Genomic DNA, 19422 nt, shown 5'->3' with positions numbered 1-19422 from the left:
AGTTGTTGAAAGTGAACAAATAATTCAAAATAAGGGTGCTCAAGGCTTTTTATTTTTAATATGTTTACATGAGCTTAAAATTTTAAGAGTAATGGCAATTTTTTTGAGACTAATGGAAAACTGTTGAGAAAATGTTGGGGAGAATATAAAACTTGGTATAATTTACTTTAGAAAAAAACACAAAATGGAAAACATATTTAAACTTCTCCTTCACGGGTACATTATTTCAGATTTGAAATTCTAGAAGTCTGATCTGGATGTTGGACTCCTTGTTCTCAAGCATGAACCTAACATACTTGTAATCTTCAGAGTGGCAGTGCTTGATATTTATGGCAAAGAGCCTTTTCATAGAATATTACAGAACTCTTCGTAGTGTGTGTTTAATAGACCAGTTTGGTTTGGCATCAGCTTGACATAAACTTTTGGTTATCCAAAGCCCTTAATTGCTTTGAAGTAAAAGCCCAGTGCTGCTCTTTTTTATTAAAATCATGTTTTTTCCTGTTGTTGTGGTCTATTTTGGAAGACTGAGTTGTGATTTTTGCATATGTTCTACATAATGCCTCATTAGCAAAAAATCTTGTATCATTTACAAGTAGCCTGAATGTCTGTGTTGTTTTGAACAAAAATCCATATTAAAATTTAAACAATATAAAAATGCACATTTTCTGCTTATTAAAAAGGCTGTCTTAAATTAAATGCAAAGCAGTAACCAGTGAACACATGTATGTGAACATTAAAATCAGAATGATTTTACCTTTTATTGACTTTTTCAATTCCAAAAATATTTATCCTCTTAACCAAATATGTGTAGCTAGTTTGTACTAAGTGTTTTTTTTTTTTTTTAAATAAATGGTAGGGTGTTTACCTTCTTAATTAAAAATCATGTAAGTGCCATAATGTCCCAGAGGAGGAAATTTAATCCATAAGCATTTCAAACACTCTGACTTGCCCTCTTCCCCTTGGCACACAGTGGACTGTCAAATCTTACAGCAGAGAGGCCTTTGCAGCCATGCATTGTAAGAAACAGCTTGCCTTTGGGGGCTCACACATTCCCCTCTGCACAGATACAGGATTACTTCCCAGCACTCTTTTTTTTTCTTTTAGGATTTTATTTATTTGAGAGGTAGAGTTTCAGACAGAGAGAAAGACAGAGAGGTCTTCCATCCACTGGTTCACTCCCCAGATGGACACAACAGATGGAGTTGGCCCAATCCACAGCCAGGAACCAGGAGCTTCTCCCAGGCCTCCCACCCTGGCGCAGGGGTCCAATCACTTGGGCCACTTCTACTGCTTTCCCAGGCCATAGCAGAGAGCTGAATGGGAAGAGGAGCAGCCAAGACACAAACTGGAGCCCCTATGAGATGCCGGTGTAGGTGGAGACTTAGCCACAGTGCCTGCTCCAACTTCTCAGTACTGTTAAGTTCTTCCTTTCCTTCTCATTTTGAGAAATTGCAAACCTACAGCAAAGTGGAAATAATAGAGTGAGCACCCAACTCACATACTATCCACCTTTTAGCATATTTGTAAATAGCACAACAAGCCTATTCCTGCATTCTGCATGTTCATGTCCAAGCCTCCTGTTCCTCTCCCTCTCTCCCTCTCTCCCCTTCCCCTTCTTCCCTCCCCTTCCCTCCATCCTTTCTTTTTTCCCTTCTTCTCCCATTTGAGAGTCAGGTACATATTTCACTTCACCCTTTGAACACTGTATCTTCTCAAAACAAGGATGTCCTCTTGCATACCCACAATACTGCTGTCACACTCTCATCCTTTAGTGATGACACAGTAGCATCGGCTGATAAACAGTACATATCCATATTTCCCCAGTTGTCCACATGACGTCTTTTAGAGCTAGATTTCTTTTTAATAACTGCTTTGGTTTTGTTTTGGTCTAGGATCCAATCAAGGGCCGTGTGTTGAATTTTAGTTGCCCTATCTTTTAGGTTTGCTTTGTCCCAGAATGAGTCCCCACCCTTTTCCAGTCTATTGACAGTTGTTTGCAGGAATGTCCCTCAATTTGGATTTCTCTGATTGCTCAGCCCCCTAATTTGGAGGGCACATCTGGTTCTCTGATGGAAGGGTAACTGGGGCCAGGGATAACCATCCAGACATGTCTCAGGGGGGTTAATTTGTCGTTTTAAAAATACATACTTGCCAAGTTCTTACTGTTCTTCTGAATATCTTAAAATCCATCCAGTGAAAATTATTACACTCAAATGCCATTTCTTTTATTCCTGAAGTTTTTATTAATAGTAGTATTAATATTTTTCTGGGTGGCAGCTTGACATACTTCCCAGCACTTTATATAAATAAGCCACAGAAATTGTTAAACTAATATTAACTGGTGCATACATGACAGTAGAAGGAAGTTAATAACTTAGAAGCATCTTAGAGAAAGGAAGCAACTTAGAAGAGTAGGCAGGTTAGCTTCTAAAACTAGATGTAGTTGTTGGCTCTGTCAGTGAAGGGCCTTGGCCAGAGTCTTTGCTTCTCTGAGCCTCAGTTAGCTACCTGAACTATAGAGTGAAGAAGCTGAAATGGGCAAGTGTTTTACAATATTCTAAGCAAAAGCCATTTTCTCCCTAAGGACCTTCTGTTTCTAAAAGATTTTGCCTGCTTAGTAAGCTCTATTTATTCTTCAATTTTCCTCCTTTTTGTATTCATCAAAAACTTACATCATGCCATTCATTCCTTCTAACAATTGTACAATATTCTATATTATTCTACTGAGTTGGCATAATTATACCAAAAAATAAAAACAGTGCAAAACATTTAGTTTGCTTTGGCAGTTTAGTTATCAGTAAATATACAATTCCAATTGGGTTTTCTAAATGTTGCTGTTAGATTCTGAATCCCATTCCTATTACTATAAATTAAACTTGATCCTAAAAGTGGCCCCTTTAAGAAGATGAGCCAGGATTTGAGTTCTTACTATGTCTAATCAGTGTTTGGGAATACTCCTGCTCCCTGTTTTCAGACATGTGTGATTGTGTGCTGTAGAGAGCCCAATAGAGCTGTCCCCTCATTCATGTCAGTGGTAACAGTAAGATAATACTGAGTTATGATTTATGGTTTGGCCTAGCACCACAGGAAAGTTATAATCCAAAAGAAAATAAACAGATTTTTTCCTTGATGTAAGAGCACTGTTCTCACCTATGAGCTCAGGTTGCAATTCTGAGCAAAATCATTTACCTTTCAAATAGACTTTCCTCAGCTATCTTAGTGGAACTTATTCCATTCAATTTGTTAGCAGCCTTCTGTAGTTCTGTTCGATATTGGAACCCTTGGTAGTGATTTTTACTGGTGTACCCTAAATAAGAACTACAAATGACCTACATTGCTTTTAACAATGCACTTATAGAGTGTCTGCTATTGTTTTAAAAACAATCTAAATTTTTTTAAACCTAAGATTGTTTGCAACCTTCTCTCTCAAATTCATCAGCCTAAACTTACTGCTCAAAAGCGTCTTCTCCATTCTATCTCATAAATAACTGACCTATTCCCCATATCCCAGCATCTCATAGCCTTGCTTCTGTGTTCTAAAGCCATCTCCTATAAATGGCGTTAAATACTATATCATAACATTTCAGTGACAAAAAATCAACAGGCTTTTTTTGAGCTTTCATAATCCTGACTGTAGCAAAGAATGAAATGTTGGCAGGACTAGAGGAAGGGAGTTGAGTGCCTGGGGAATGAAATATATGAAACTTTCACTGGAGCAAAGATTTTTGCTTCTTAAGCTTTCATATTAGACTATACATTACATAGCTCCACTGAAAGTTTTTCCTTCTCCAGTGTATCTGAGGTTTTAAGTTTCTGGATTTATTATGGCACCCAGTAGCAAAGCTGGAGTCAAGTGTTTTCAAGACTTCCATTAGAAATTCCTCTTTCAGAGTTTATTGCTTGACTGTTTCAAATTATATGAGAGAAACTTGGCACACAGGTTGTTGAGCTGGATTACTTTTTTCAACATACAATCTAATTTATCTCAGTTTGTTTTTAATCTAGAGATAGGCCAGCAACTCTTCTCATAATTTAGAAGATTTGATCATAATTCTAAGTTATATGCCTCGAAAAAAAAAAAAAGACAAACTGCTTTTTCCAAGTTAATTGCTCATAGTTTTTTCAAAGTCCTTGTTGAAAATTTGGGGAATTTATTTTTACACAGCACTTAATTAGAGTGCTTAATATCTGCTTACAAATCATTTCATCATGTGTAATGCAGCATGTATGAATTGGTGCATGTCTGTCATAGTTCATCTGAATGTTTTTACCATGCCTTCTTTCTATTACGTCATCATCCTGAAAATTCGATGTTCCCATCATAGTGTGTAGAAGAGGGCAAAAAAATATTATGTGGAGGTCACTTAAAATATTGCTCATTGGGCAGGTGTTTAGCATAGTGGTTAAAGTCACCAGACAGAACACCTGTGTTCCATATTGGTTCCATACATGGCTCTCTTCTAGGTTCCAGCATCCTGCTAATGCCCAGACTGACTCTGTGAGGCAGTGCTGATGGCTGATGTAGTTGAGTCCAACCCCCGCTTGGGAGAACTGGATTGAGTTCTTGCTTCCTGGTTTCAGCCCCAGTCCAGCCCTGGCCATTGGCATTTTGGGAGTGAACTAGTGAATGGAGGAGCTTGCTTTCTCTCTTTCTCTCCCTTCACCTCCCTTCTTCCCCCTCTCCTTCCCTCCCCCTCTGCCCCCTTCCACTCAAAAAACAAACAAACGTAAAATTAAGCCCCTGTTCCTCACAGGAGACCAACCTGCTGCCTGTTCCACAGCATACAGGTCTAGGAACAGCCACTTAGCAATGACTGTAGCTCCATCTTTCTCACACTCCTTGCCATCTTTTCATGACATCTATTGTCCTCATTCTCACTGCTGCCTTATTCTTTTCCCATCTTTCATCTGTGGAAAAATGTTGTTGGTTGTCAGATTTGGGGTGGTTTTCATTGTATGACTTCTTAAAGGCCAAACTGTATTCATCATATTGCTGATTTTCAAGTTTGTCAGTGTACTTTGTATCAGTGACACAGCACTTTTAACTTCCTTTTCTTCTCACTGTTACACTTCAAAAATATGCAGCCATAATAATATATGTATTCAGTCCCTAAAACTGATACTAAAAACTGATTATGAAAGACTTGCAGGTTTTACATCTATGCAGAAATGGCATACTCCATAGCAAACTGACTTTAAATTCCACATTATTGTTTTCTAAATAACTGCTTTTTCTGTGCACTTGTTGGATATTATGAGTGTTCATATGCAATGATTTATCACTTTGCTTAGCAATATGTTGAAAATTTTAATCTCCAAGGAGTTTAGGAAAACATTCAAGCAAGCATCTAGTAATTAAACCAATCAAAGTTTTTAAAATGAAATTGCTGACTTTTGTGTTGCAAAGAAAATTCAAAATTAAAATCTATTATTAAGTAGTAGTTATTCAAAATATTTTAATGTTATAGAAAATACTAGCATTTTAAGACAAAATACCAGAGACAACTGAAAAACATAAGATTTTAAATTATTTGAATCACATCCTGTTTCTTCATATTGACAAATGTCATTCATTCTTGAGTGGCCAGACCAAGAAATTCTGGGGAAAATGAATAAATTATAGTTATGCTTCTAAATATGAAAAAACTAATATTTTTCTTTAGACTTTAGATGGAGTCTTTCTTAGTATTATACTTTTTTTTTTTTTTTTTTTTTGCATACCAAGGCAGTCCTAAGAGGAGCGATAGTAAGTGTGCTGTTGAGTATGTGCTCAGAACTACTAGAGAACACATTTTAGTCACATAATTATTTTAACATTGTGTTAAGACTGTACCCTGGGCAAGATCCAGGATCTTGGACTTGTTTATCTTCTATGTGAGGACAACTAACTGTCCAATGCCAAAATACAATGAACTTTCAAATATCAAAGAGGAAAATTAAGTATTTCAAGTCCTCAGCTGGTTTACAGATGTGTAAGCTTTGTAGTCCATTTTCTGGTTCCAGTAGGGCATTGTGACAATTTTTCCAATATGTGTACACTAGATAAGTTTGGAAGTAAAATCACTTACTTTACAACTGAATTAATTCCCTAAACAAAAATTTTATATTTATTTTTCTTAAAAGACGATGTCTAAAATCAAGCTTTGTACTTTTAATGTAAGCATTAAGGAAATTTTTCTATCAGGAAGGTAAATGTCCTTTGAAAACAGGTATTCATTTAGATCTATGATTAACCTTTAACAAGATCTTCTTGTTAAATTCTATATTTGCTTTAATCTCAGTAGGAAAAATACAAAATAGTATTGCAGCAGATAGAGTTTCTGTATACCCTGTGGACATCAAATGATCTCTTACAGCTAAAGGCACATCTGCAACATATTTAAATGCCAGCTTTGGGCATTATTAGTATAAAATGCTAAGTCACTTTTTTGGGAAATATTTTGAAAAGTTTAAACTCCAAGAGGAAACTCCAATAAATGGTAATCCTCTGATAGCATTTGGTTCAAGGGAGTGGTGGAAAGTTGAGTGCTTGCATTGCGTAATTTTCATTTAAGGAAAAGTAGCACAACAGTCTTCCTTAAAATAAAGGTAAATTCTGGTGGTACTCCAGTTGCTCTGCTAAAAAAACGGATGTATTTTCATGCCATGCTTTAGGATGCTCCAAGATGATTTTAACTGTGTATTATCATCTGTAGCTATAGCCATCAAGTTGAGGGTTCCCTCATTCTCTGTGAATCTGAGTCTCTGAAACTTCAACAATGATTATTGGTTGGATTTGAGTATCTGTCTGTGTTTATCACAACCTAGAACTTCAGTGATTAATATGCAAGCATATAAATATTTTCTAGGTAATAGTAATTGAAAAATTCAAATATGCCATAGAGTTTTTTCTCTTAACTTGAATTTTTTGTTTCTGTCTCTTTTTCTCTTGTGTTTCTTAAACACAACTTGAAGGTCAAATATTCGAGACAATGTAGAAATGATTAAACTCCATAAACAACTAGTGGAGAAAAGCAATGCTCTTTCAGTAATGGAAGGAAAATTTATTCAGCTTCAAGAGGTACTGTGATAATTTATTGTACTCTGATGAAACATACATGGAAAAGATTCAAAAGCACAAGCTGTATTTTTAAGTAGAATGGTCATAACACTCATAACACTAAAAATGTCTAAAAATTGCTCTTTATTGTCAAATATGTTTCATTTCATGTATTTATTATAATTAAAGAAATAGTGAACTGAACTCTTTATGTATATTGTTGTTAGCTTAAATGCACTTATTGTAAATCATCTCATGCCAAAAATTTATTTTAACTCCTTTTTTCTGAATTCATTATGGGCATATGACACTGAAAATTCTGCTGTATTTGCATATAGTTTGAATCTTGTGCATACATGAACAAAGTTCTGAATAGATCAGTAATCACGTTCTGTTAAATCTTTCTTTGATACAGAAATTTTTTTGCTACTGCCATTATCAGAAAATATTAGAGTACCTGTAATGTCAACTGGCAGTGTATTTATTTTAAACCTTTACAATTCAGGTTGACAATACTTGGGGTTCTTCATCCCTTTGGTTGTTTCCACAAGGACCATGGCCCCACAGGAGTGTGCCGTCAGAGGGCTCCTATTTATCAGCACTGCATAATTAACATAAGTTCTGGAATTAATGAACTCCAAAACATTCCAGATGAGCAGATTTTATACTAAGCAAATACTTTCTTTGAAGTTCTGAGACAAAGGAAGTAGTAAATGATGCGAAGTAAAGGGTCATCTGATGCCTAAATTCACTATTGAAATAGTTAAGTATTTTTCAGAACCTCCTTAAATGCCAAGTAAAAAGCACCTTCCATATAGATGGGAGAGTTTGTGAAGGAGGCGACTGATTAGAGAGTGGGAATGCTAGAGTCTCTACGGATAGATAGAAGAGGACAACTGAAAATACAGGTAGTTGAAAGCCGTGTCTAAAATGAGGAGTTAAGGAAGGAGATGAAAAATGATTGTGCATCTTACCGCTTTATCTATTTTGATTTCCATTTAACAATGACCCCAGATATTCGTTTAAATACCAGTGATAACCAGTGTCTGCTGGAGCACAGGTACAGTTCTTTTGGGAATTCACACAGGGTAAAGATTTGAGAGGCTAAGGCTAACAGCCTCAATGAAGTGGGAAGCTCAGAAAAAACTGGCTGAAAACAGTTTCTATAATAATACCAATAGTAATGAAAATTGACCTGAAGTAGTTCAATAGCCATGTGTCTTTTAAATGAATATAGAGCTAGCTGCTTAAATGACTTTAATTAGCAGCTGAGGCAGTACATGTTGTTATCATATGGTGTCTATGAGAAGATTTTTATTGCCTTTTGTATGTATAAAAGAAGTATGTGGTGTTTATATATAATTAAATTTATTAAAGCATGTGCATAAATAGTGTTTTTTAAAATTAAGAGTTTATAATTATTGTACTTAATTAAAATTTTTAACTTTGTCATATTATGGTTAAAACCCAACTATCTAAGGCTGTTTATATGGAGTGGTAGCAAATCCTTTCAGTTTGAATAGCTGTGGTCAGTGTTTTTAACCCGTGCTGCAGCGTTTTTAGACAGCACGTCTAACCACTGTAACTACAGCAAAAAGAAAAGTAACTAATTTACTTACTGCTCACTATCAACAAGTTAAAAACTGGGAGGAAATAAAAGGACAGACACGGTTTGCATTATGTAACTGTGCTGAGATAACCCTATATGAGGGCTTTTCAAAAGATTCATGAAAATATGTACACTGAAAAAAACTACGCATGAGTTTAAAACAATTTTTGTACAAAAATAAACTTATCCTCTAATTCCATTTCTGTGAACTTTTTGAAGCACCCTCATACTTTTCTCTCGATGTCACACCTCCGGTGAGAGCATACCTATAGATAAATACAACGCACACAGTTTGTGATGTGAAAAATAAGCTGTGCAATGTGAACTTCCGGAGTAAATTCATTTATAGGATTGCAATCATTAACTCAGAGCTTAATCTGAAAATAACATTTGGAAGATTTTCTTGTTTTTTAGAAGCAAAGAACTCTCAGGATCAGCCATGATGCCTTGATGGCAAATGGAGATGAGCTAAATATGCAACTTAAAGAACAGCGTTTAAAATGCTGCAGTCTGGAGAAGCAATTACATTCCATGACGTTTTCTGAACGAAGAATAGAAGAGGTAAGCTCCCAAAGAGTTGAGCCATCTGTTGCATTAAAACTTCTCCATAGATGTTTGGAAAAATTAGGATACAGTTTTCAAATATCGGATTTATTTTAGAGTGCTAAGCTGCCTCCGAGGGTATTTCTAAAGGGTTGTGGGAAAGAAAAATGGAATTAAAAGTTTATTTTGTTGCAAAAATTTTTGAAATTCATGCAGTTTTTCATAATACACGTTTGCTATGACCTTTCCAAAGACCCCTCAAACGGCGGGTATTGAACACAGCAAAATACGGTCATTAATATGTGAGTGACAGGGCGGTGCCAATGACACTTATAACTTCTAAGAGCCAGTGTTTATCTAAAGGATTAAAGATCCTTGAGTGAAAAGAAAACATAACATTTTGAAACTGATGCCAGATTAACTATGGAACTTAACTTTCTCAACTGTAACAGCTTATTAGTCATTTGAGATACCAAAGCAAATTTACAGGAATCTGTTTCTAAGGAGATGGGCGTTATGTTCTGCAATACCAGCAATTTTGTGAAATTATCTGATTTTTTTTTCCTAAGAAGTTGTTAAGTACTTTTCTTATGATTGTTGCTACTCATGTCTCCCAGCTGCCCAGTATTTTTCTGTAGTCTGTTAAATTTGTTCCTCGGGAGAATGGAAATGAAAACATTTGCTTACATTCTGTTCTAATCATGGGAGAATCTTTTGCTGTCTCTTACTAGCATCAGAAGACAATTTTGAGAATGGAGATGAATTTTCAGAGTATACTGATTGTGTAGGAAAAGGTTTTGACTACAAAATATACTGAAGAATTAATGAATAAAACTGAAAAATAAATCCTACAGTACAGAAATTACATTTACTCACAGATATTACAATTACCTGTTTATTTCTGAAACAGTTATTCATTGATATAAAACAAGGTTTATAATTTTATTTGTGTATTCATTTGTTCGTAAGATGTGTCACAACTATTTGCAAATTCTAGGTACTATGAGAAATTAAGTCTTGAAAGTAAATAGTGATAGATACAATTTGAACCATGAACTTAAAAGAGTTTTTAAGCCTTTTGTTTTTTATGGGCCAATTGAAAATTAATATAAAGTGAATATAATGATGGAATTCATCATGGTGGAAAGTAAAAACTGTTATGTTTCGCAGGACTTAACAGCAAGCTCTTAACACATTCTTTATTGAGTTCTGGCACATGTTACCATAAAGCAGTGCATACGCTTTTACTAAATTAAAACAGAAATATTAATTTCATGTTTATTTAACAATTTGAAGAAATTCAGTGCCGAATTAAATGCAGGCAATGTACGTGGTCCTGTTAGCAGCTGCAGTTTAAAAATCAAGACTGAAACCCGTTAGTGTCTTACATTTTTCACCCCCTTGTAGTTTTATGTGACAGTTACCTAATGTGTCATTTTCTTCTCATTTTAGCTGCAGGATAGAATTAATGATTTAGAAAAGGAACGGGAACTTTTAAAGGAAAACTATGATAAACTTTATAACAGGTAAATCCTGACCCCATGTGTTTTTTCATTTGAACTCTTTTATATTAAAGCATTTGTTGCCAGAATATCTAGTATTAATTACAAAATTAGCAACAGATGATAGCAAGAAATGTGCATATTTTGTAAATATCAAAACAAGTCCATTTCAGGAATTGATAATAATTTTTTCTAAGCAGTCCTCTGTCACCACTAAGAAAACGGTCTCACTGAATTGCCAGTACCAGTTGCCATTTATTGAATACAAACTATGCCCGCAGACACTGAGCTCTATAGTCATTGTTAGAAATTCCTCACAACACCTTGAAATAGAGGTATTGTGAATGCCCACTTTGCAGACAATGGAGACAAAATGGAATCGAGTAACTTTAAGAGATCCTTCTTGAAGGTATGAAGCAGCAGCTTGGATTGGAACTCCTCTGAGTGTCTCCAGCAGACTCCCAGCTTCACAGCTGAGTGAGTCTGAGGGAGGAAAGCAAAGGTCTCCACTAAAGACGCTCCCTGTCCTTAAAGACAAGCACAAGCATCGTCAGTAGATAAATTTTAAATGGCTCCTTCAGTTTTGTTTCTTAATCTGTTTCATAATTGTTATATTTTAGAAATTAATCCCTTCTGGTAATGTTAGAAACAAAATTCTACTCCACAGCCAAGTTTGGTTAAGTAATATAGGTATTTGTGTGTATATGTGTGATATTCTAAGTCCTTTCAACATAAGATCTTGATAAACTATAAATACACACTTACTTGAAAGTAAATTTAATATATTTTAGAAATAAATGCTACAACTGATATTCAGCAGTTGCTTCTGTTAATCGTATAATAAAACTTCAGGAAATAGTCATCTCAGCTACAGATCTTTAACTTTCAACAGTATCTTTTATGTTTTGAAAATTAAATTTACGTTTTGTAAGTTAAACAAATCATATCTAAAGAGTGAGGTTAACTTTTATTTTGGTTTACTTTGAAAAGTTACCTAAATTAATGTTGGGCATCATTATTATTGTTACAATGGTTCCTCTCATCTGTGTTGTTTACCGACTACCTGTTGAATGTCTTTGTGAATTAAGAGGGTTACCAACAGTAGGTTCAGATGCCAGTTAAAACAGTATTCAGGACTCCCCACAAGGATGGACTGGCTAAAAGTCTTTCTGTGCACTTTGCCTTAGGCCTCCTTCCGGATCATTTAGACCTACTGTTTTATCCTGGGCCCTTTTTCATCGGCTGTGATTAATTTTACCTAAAATATGTAGTATGCATCCTGTTTTATATCTCTATGTCTATAGAACAATACAGAGATTTATATTGACGTATGTCCAAGTGGTTAGTAATTGTATGAAAAATCCAAATTTGTTTACAGATGGAACAGCATCATATTGGATGGCAGAGATATTATCCCCATTTCTTATCAATAAAGGAATTAATATTCTGAAAAAAATTAAGACTTGTGCAGAGTCACACTGGTGAGACTCTTATGTAGAAACAAAACCCAGTTCTTTTGACTCCAAAATTTGAATTTTCCCCTATACTTCATTGTCTCTCTGATTTTAATGGCACTTGAAAATTGTCTAAATGAAAGGGGAAATTTCATGGGATAATGGAACTGTCAGACATTCAGATACTGATTTACATCTTGTAATTTCAAACAATTTAACATGGTCTGAATACTCATACAAGAAAATAAGTGCCATTTGGACTGACTTCTAACTTTTCTATGCCTCCCCAATTTGAGAATTTCCTGAGCATACTTTCTTGGAATTAAAAAAGCATAAAACTTAGCTGAGAATAATGCATAAATGGAATTTTGACAAGACACTTTTTTTTTCCTATTAATCACCGTAAAACTTCATCTTTCCATATTAGAAGATCACCTAAGAGTGTAAAGCTAACTTTGAAGGAGCTTTTTTTTCAATGTCTTACACTTGAGCTACATTTATTTTTGTTCACTTCATGCTAAAAACAGACTTCATTATGCTGCCTACACTTGAATTTTATTGAGGTATATGAAGTATATGTGTGTAATGAATGTCGAAACATTTAATGTCAAGAAACATGAATATCACGTGAGCACAAAACTCAGCAGGCACATATAACAGTAAATAGAACTATAAAATTCTTAAATGTGTTTTTTTAAAAAAAATGTTTTCAGAAGCATAGTTGGAGAAACCCTACAAAATCAACATCACCTCTGAGACTCTTTACAATTCTTTTGTTTCATGGCAGTGTTACTTATCACTGCCAACAACTAATGTTCATCAAAAACTACATATACTCCCCTTTTGGTTAGTCATAATGACAGCATGTTTTAAAGAGGAAAGCATTTGTTTGTTATTCAAAATTGGCTAGTTTTCAGGAGAAAAATATGATTTGCAGATTGCATTCTAATCTTCCTTTCTCAAATGAAATTTTGAATGTGTTTATTACTTGACATATGACATATTAGAGAATCATATGGTAAGATAAAACCCTCATGTTAGGATTTAGTATGAGCCTTTTTTTAGTATGCTAAAGCACTTTTGATATAAGAAATAACCAAGAAATGTTCAATTTAAAGGTTCAGAATAAATTTTTTGCAGTTAAATCTGGTTGTTCAGAGAGAAGCTCTATACTGTAATATGATAAAACTGTTCCATTTTTGAAATTCATATATAGTTTTGTGACCATGTGACCAATGCAGTGGTCCTTCAACAATAATGTATACAAATAACCTGGAAAACTTTGTAAAATGTAGATTTCATCATCTCTTCCACATCTCTCCACCTATCCACCTCTCCCTGCCCCCATCCAATATCTTTTCAGTCCATTCGAGTTTGGGTCCAGAGAATATACTGAAAATTATCTTAAGGTATAAATTATTTGAGGATCAATGATCTAATGCCTGTTCTTAAAAAGTGCTCATGTTCTTTTAGATGTATTAACCCTTGCAAGAAATGGGTGGGTCAGATTCTTACTCTGTGATGGTCACCTGGTAATCAAAACTTAAGAATCCTGCTGATGGACTTAGCTCAATTTCCATAAAGTGAATACCTGTCCCCTGCAGAATTTTCTGAGTCAGGAAAGTTCATGTGATGGAGTAACAGTGATTCCCAGAAATCAAACTCTGTATCTGGGGCATCATATTTCCTTCAGGAAGTAAAATATCCTGATGTAAATAGGTACTGAACTTTCTTTAGGTTCTTACTGAAATAGCTGAGGATGACTTTTTGGAAGATTTAAAATTTACTCTTCCCTATTTCTCGTATTAGGATGCATTCTATGTATCTGGAATACATAGAATTTATTTTGAAGGAAAAAAGACCTAAGGATAGAGATGAATTTTTCAGCTTTTCTTTCAGTCTTACTGTGTTTTTGATCAAGAGTGGGTATTTACATTATGGTAATCCATGACTACCGTGGACATGCCAGTCACCCACAGGCACCGATGGGCATTTCATTGCAGACTGACATTTTATCACTCTTACAACATAATGTGATAGTGAAATGTATACAAAGACCAACTATCATTCTACCCTCAGTTGTCACTACAGGCAGTATACAGAAACATTTTCATGAATAAAAGTTTCTCAAAGACTGTTCTCATATGCAGATTTAATCATGTACACAGCCCTTACAAAGAAAATGGAGCCAGATGTGGTTTACCATTTATAGTTACACAGATGGCTCCAAGCATAGAGGAATACAGTAAATTCAAAAGGAATTCCTCATGAAACTCCAGTGGAATGTAATCCTAAATTTAGAGGGAAGATAGCAGTGGACTAAATTCAGATTGACTTATGCTGATTTACACTAGTATTTTGTGGGTTTGGAAAAACCAGGCTGCTAAATTGTTCTTAATTTAAACACATACAGTTTCTGATGTTTCTGCCAGATTAGCTGTTGGTGATCTTTTTGTTGGTACTAATGCTATTGGAACACTACTGGTTCTAATTTTTAGCGTCTGATATAATGTATAGCTGTACCTATTTCATCATGCTAATTTTTTTTCTGGGTGGTTCATGTTTTTAATAATAACACACACACACACACACACACTTATGCATACAAGCACATTCCTGTTCAAATAGTATGTGTTTGATAAATATAATTTGGCCAGACACAGAAATTATGTTCACTCTTTACTTTAAAAACAAACAAGTAAAGAAATATTTTTTAGTTTAGGATATAAAGTGTACATTTTGTTTGGGCTTCATGTAAATCTAGGTAATTGTACCTTTGATAAAATTAATTTAAAATCTTGATACATTGGATCCATACATTTTTAAGGCTCCATATGTGGAATAAAAAAACCGATAGGAGAAACAGATGTCATATTTAGAGGAGCTTCTAGAATTCCATTTATTTTCAAGGTCATGTTATTTTAAATGCAATAAAAATATTCAGAATGTGAAATGAATACATACTTTTGCTCTTTTGAAAGCTATGTCTCCCAGAAAAGTATATCTTTTGGAATAAAACCTCAAGACTAGCTAGAAGCAACATTAAAGGCAATTTTCAATAATGTATTTCTCTTCCATTTACTTCATCATCAATATAAAAGCATATTTTGTAAATTTTTTGTTTCATTTGCTGGGTTTAACTTAAGTAGAAGGATCAAAGCTGCTGATGGTTATTCAGTCTTGTCAAGCTTCAGAATGGTTTTCTGCTGAAATACAGTTCAAGATCAGTTTGTAAAACACACACACACACACACACACACACACACACACTTGGCTATCACCTGGGAGCTTTGTGAAAATATGAAGTTGTGAGCCCTGGGATCTTCATTTTTAAATCCAAGTGCTGTTAGTGCAGCTAGTCTAGTACTGGAGTTTATACCAGTATTTAGGAATCACTGGCATAAAGGAATATTTATTGTATACCTTTGGTTGCTTGTTTTTCAAACGGTTCTTCCTCCTGATAAGCTGGGTCTTGATCATTAGCAGATTTTTTTTTTCCAGCCAAAGACTTTATTATCATTCACGTGCTTCATGGAAAAAGGAATGTAGCAAATGGGTCACGGTTTACATCTGGGAGCAGGGCGTTGCTGACATGGGGTTAAGCCTGACTGAGGAGGCACAGTTGCACTCTGCATTTGCAGGAGTCAGCCCAGAGGCACAGGAACAGTTGGGGTCCATTTTGACCAAGGTGAAGCTGGAGATCCAAAAGAAGAGATAAAGAGGCGATTGGACTGGGAGTGGGAGGTGTGTTCTTGAACATTAGCAGATTTTAAGCATAGTTTGAATGCTATACTTTCATTGAGCAGTAATAGTTCTGTCTTCATTCTTATCAGGCACAGAGCACTGGAATTACTCCCATTCATGTGTGACAAGTAGAATTGTTTGTTCTTATCCTATTGCCTGTGGCTTTTTAGGACAAAAACTGCATTATCACTACTTCTTAATCAGTATCAGAATTACTGTCTTGTGGTTCTGTATGCTGTCGTTTTGTGGCCAGTATTTTGTGAACATGTTATTACAACAGACTCTTTAAAAGTTTCACAGAGTTAAAGATCGGGTGGAAAGTCCATTTTCTCTGTATTAAGAGGGTTTCTAAGTGGGAGAGGACGGTTTTGTCCCATGTCAATTGCTGAGGTTTGGGAATTGTGGATTCCTCTGGAGTATGTACAGTATCTGAATTCCTTTACTAGTCCCACAAAAGCTGCATACTGCCAACTTTTCTGACTTTAGAGCTCTAAATTAAGGCCAGTTCCTTTGCTCATCCCACAAACTCTTTCATGTTCCCTAACCGCAGCCTGAGAAAGGCGCCTTGGTTTCAACAGCAGCAGACCAGCATATGTTTACTTAATTCCTAAGACATGATGACAGTGGTCTCGGTGCCACTAAAAGCTTTTCTCTTTATTATTTTCGGTTGAAGCTGATCTCCAAGCTTTCCTTGCGTGTCACGTGTGTTTTGCAGTGCCTTCAGTGCTGCCCATGAAGAGCAATGGAAGTTACAGGAACAGCAGCTGAAAGTGCAGATTGCTCAGCTCGAGACTGCCTTAAAATGCGACTTAACAGACAAAACTGAAATCCTTGACAGATTAAAAATGGAAAGAGGTACATATAAGTTAGCTACCGACTTACTCATTTCAACATCTACTGTCTATTCATCAAACCAGTCTGTTCTTATTGTGATGCCCACTGTTTGCCTGTCACTCTGTGTGCTGAGGAAACAGCCCATATTAACAGCCGTCCACGTTCAAGAATTTATTGGTTAATGCTTAAAATTTCCCTCACTCAGCCTAGCATATATGCCATGGAGTTGTTTTTTCAGATTGCTCTTATTCAGGTTGTCTTTAATGTATTTAATTTTCCTAATTCCTGAGCTTTTCTTTATTCATCAGTCAACAAGTATTTGTTGAGAACCAGCTTGTTAGCACTAAGTTCTGGGGCTGCAGCGGTGAAGCAGTCAAAAGACCTGCCCTGGGCCGGCGCCACGGCTCTAATAGTCTAATCCTCCGCCTAGCGGCTTCGGGACACCGGGTTCTAGTCCCGGTCGGGGCACCGGATTCTGTCCCGGTTGCTCCTCTTCCAGGCCATCTCTCTGCTGTGGCCCGGGAGTGCAGTGGAGGATGGCCCAAGTGCTTGGGCCCTGCACCCCATGGGAGACCAGGATAAGTACCTGGCTCCTGCCATCGGATCAGCGTGGTGCGCCGGCCGCAGCGCGCAGGCCGCGGCGGCCATTGGAGGGTGACCAACGGCAAAAGGAAGACCTTTCTCTCTGTCCACTCTGCCTGTAAAAAAAAAAAAAAAAACCTGCCCTGCCCTGATGAAGCAGAAATGAACCAGGGCTAAGCTGACAATAATTAAATAAACATGTGAAGTGTCAGGTGGCGGCCAGTGCAGTGAGGGGCTGGGGGATAGAGCATGTACGATGGCAGGCTGGAGGAAGCTGTTGCTGGCTCTTTTGGACAGGTTGGACAGGGAAAATCTCTCCAATAATGAGGTGTCTTATTCTCGTCTCTGAAGCAAACATAAATACTAGGAAACTTTATCAAAATCTGCTGCTAAAATAATAATCATTACTAGATTTCATGTTTAACAGATCTCACTGCTCTCATCTCTTGGAAATACAATAATTACAGCAGTGTCTGAATTACTGTATTACTCACACTTGCATATACAGTGCACAACAGAGAAGTGAATCATGTGCTTCAAGTGTTGTATCTGTTTGCTCATCCCCTGAGTAAACCAAGTAATGTGAAAATAATGTTGCTCCGTTTGAACATTTGCAATTCAGTTGCATGAGAATGTTTAAAAATGTAATATGACTCAGTAAAAACAAAAGTTATGTTTCCAGTTAGTACTCATATATTTCTTTAGATCACAATGACTAACTCATTGACTAAAAGAAATGTTTTTTTTTTTCACATCTTAACATCTCTAAAAATGGGATCATTCTATAAGTGGTAACATTTTAAAGTTGCAGTCTACATATTTTTTTGTCTAGAAAATTTTAAGTGAAATAAAATAGTGTTATGTTTTTTTAACCTGGTGGTTAAACATTTTTATGTCAAAGATACATGGTCCCTGGTTTTATTGTGCAGTATTGAATAGATAACACTGCTCTTAGTAGTTGCTCAGTAAATTCTTATCGCTGATGAAAATGGAAGTACTCTATATTCATACTCTATTTTTCCAGTGGAAATACATTACTCATTCTTCAAGGAAAAGGAAAAGAAATAAGCCTTTTGTATTTCTATACCTTCTGTATTTTCTTAGGTATCAAGAATTCCAAAACTGTTTTTCTAAATTGGTTTCTGGAAAGAAACTTTTCTTAAAGGGATCAAATCTTAGGGTTTTTGTTGTTGTTTTCAAACCTGTTTATTGTTGTTAGTTCTGACAGTTATATGTGAGGTATTACAGTTGCCAGGGCATTAACAACTAGTTCACCTAGTCCATTCCCTATCTTTTTTACTGGTTCTTATATCTTTGGGGAATTTTTTTGAATAATGAAAATACCTTTATATACACTATGGTAGAAGAAAAAGTTGGTAAACAAAAATATTCTAAAATCCACTCAGTCTCACAACCCTCAGGGTAGTCCATGCTAGCATTTCATGTATTTCTTTTCAGAGTTGTTTCCATATGTATAGATACTATTTTATAATGTGCCTTTTTATTTGTGCTATTGTGAAATCATTCCTTGAGCATAAATATAAATCTATATCATCATCACTTACAATGGCTGTTACAGTTTTCCAGTGTGTGGATGTAACAGATTATTTAACAATCTTCTACTGATGAATCTTCAAGTAGCTTCAATTTTGAGTACCAGAAACAGCATCTTTATACACATTTATCCATTTATTTTCTAAGGAAAGACTGCTAGAACTGGATCTTTTTTTAAGTACAACTTATTTTCCAGTTATTTCTTCTGCAAAACCTCAAATTTATAAGTTCAGGTATTTAAGTGTGTGTTTCTTTGTAAAAAAAAAAAGTTATAATAAATTTTAAGAAAATATCACCTCCTTTAACATTCTTTAACTAGGCAAATAATAAACCAAAAAAAATGAAATAGTCTATTTAAGGAAATCTTTTAATATTTCAAAAGTTCCTTTTGTATTGCAGCTTTTCAAACTGTTTAATTTTGCTTTGAAGTCTCTTCACACATTTACCTTTTCATGTATCAAGTGTTCTTTGCCAGAAGATGTTTCCCTGGCTCCTTGTAGTCATTCATCTAACTGGCAAATTATTTTTAGAGAATACTCACCTCTTTATTCAAGGTACAAA

At 35.4% G+C, this 19422-nt stretch overlaps 1 protein-coding gene across 7 annotated transcripts in view; it reads left to right on the top strand.

Annotated features, from left to right (window-relative positions):
* Window positions 1-19422, top strand: part of RPGRIP1L (RPGRIP1 like) — a 108717-nt gene that overhangs the window by 17952 nt on the left and 71343 nt on the right. For all 7 annotated transcript variants that reach the window (XM_070063543.1, XM_051847146.2, XM_002711567.5 and 4 more), the window contains 4 exons: window positions 6955-7060; window positions 9063-9209; window positions 10644-10717; window positions 16607-16746. In XM_070063543.1, the coding sequence (XP_069919644.1) occupies window positions 6955-7060; window positions 9063-9209; window positions 10644-10717; window positions 16607-16746 (467 nt within the window). The remainder of the gene's footprint in view (window positions 1-6954; window positions 7061-9062; window positions 9210-10643; window positions 10718-16606; window positions 16747-19422) is intronic.

This window comes from Oryctolagus cuniculus, chromosome 18 (genome assembly GCF_964237555.1).
Source record: "Oryctolagus cuniculus chromosome 18, mOryCun1.1, whole genome shotgun sequence".
In the NCBI taxonomy this organism is placed as follows: domain Eukaryota; kingdom Metazoa; phylum Chordata; class Mammalia; order Lagomorpha; family Leporidae; genus Oryctolagus; species Oryctolagus cuniculus.
This window is presented reverse-complemented; position numbering and strand designations above follow the sequence as displayed.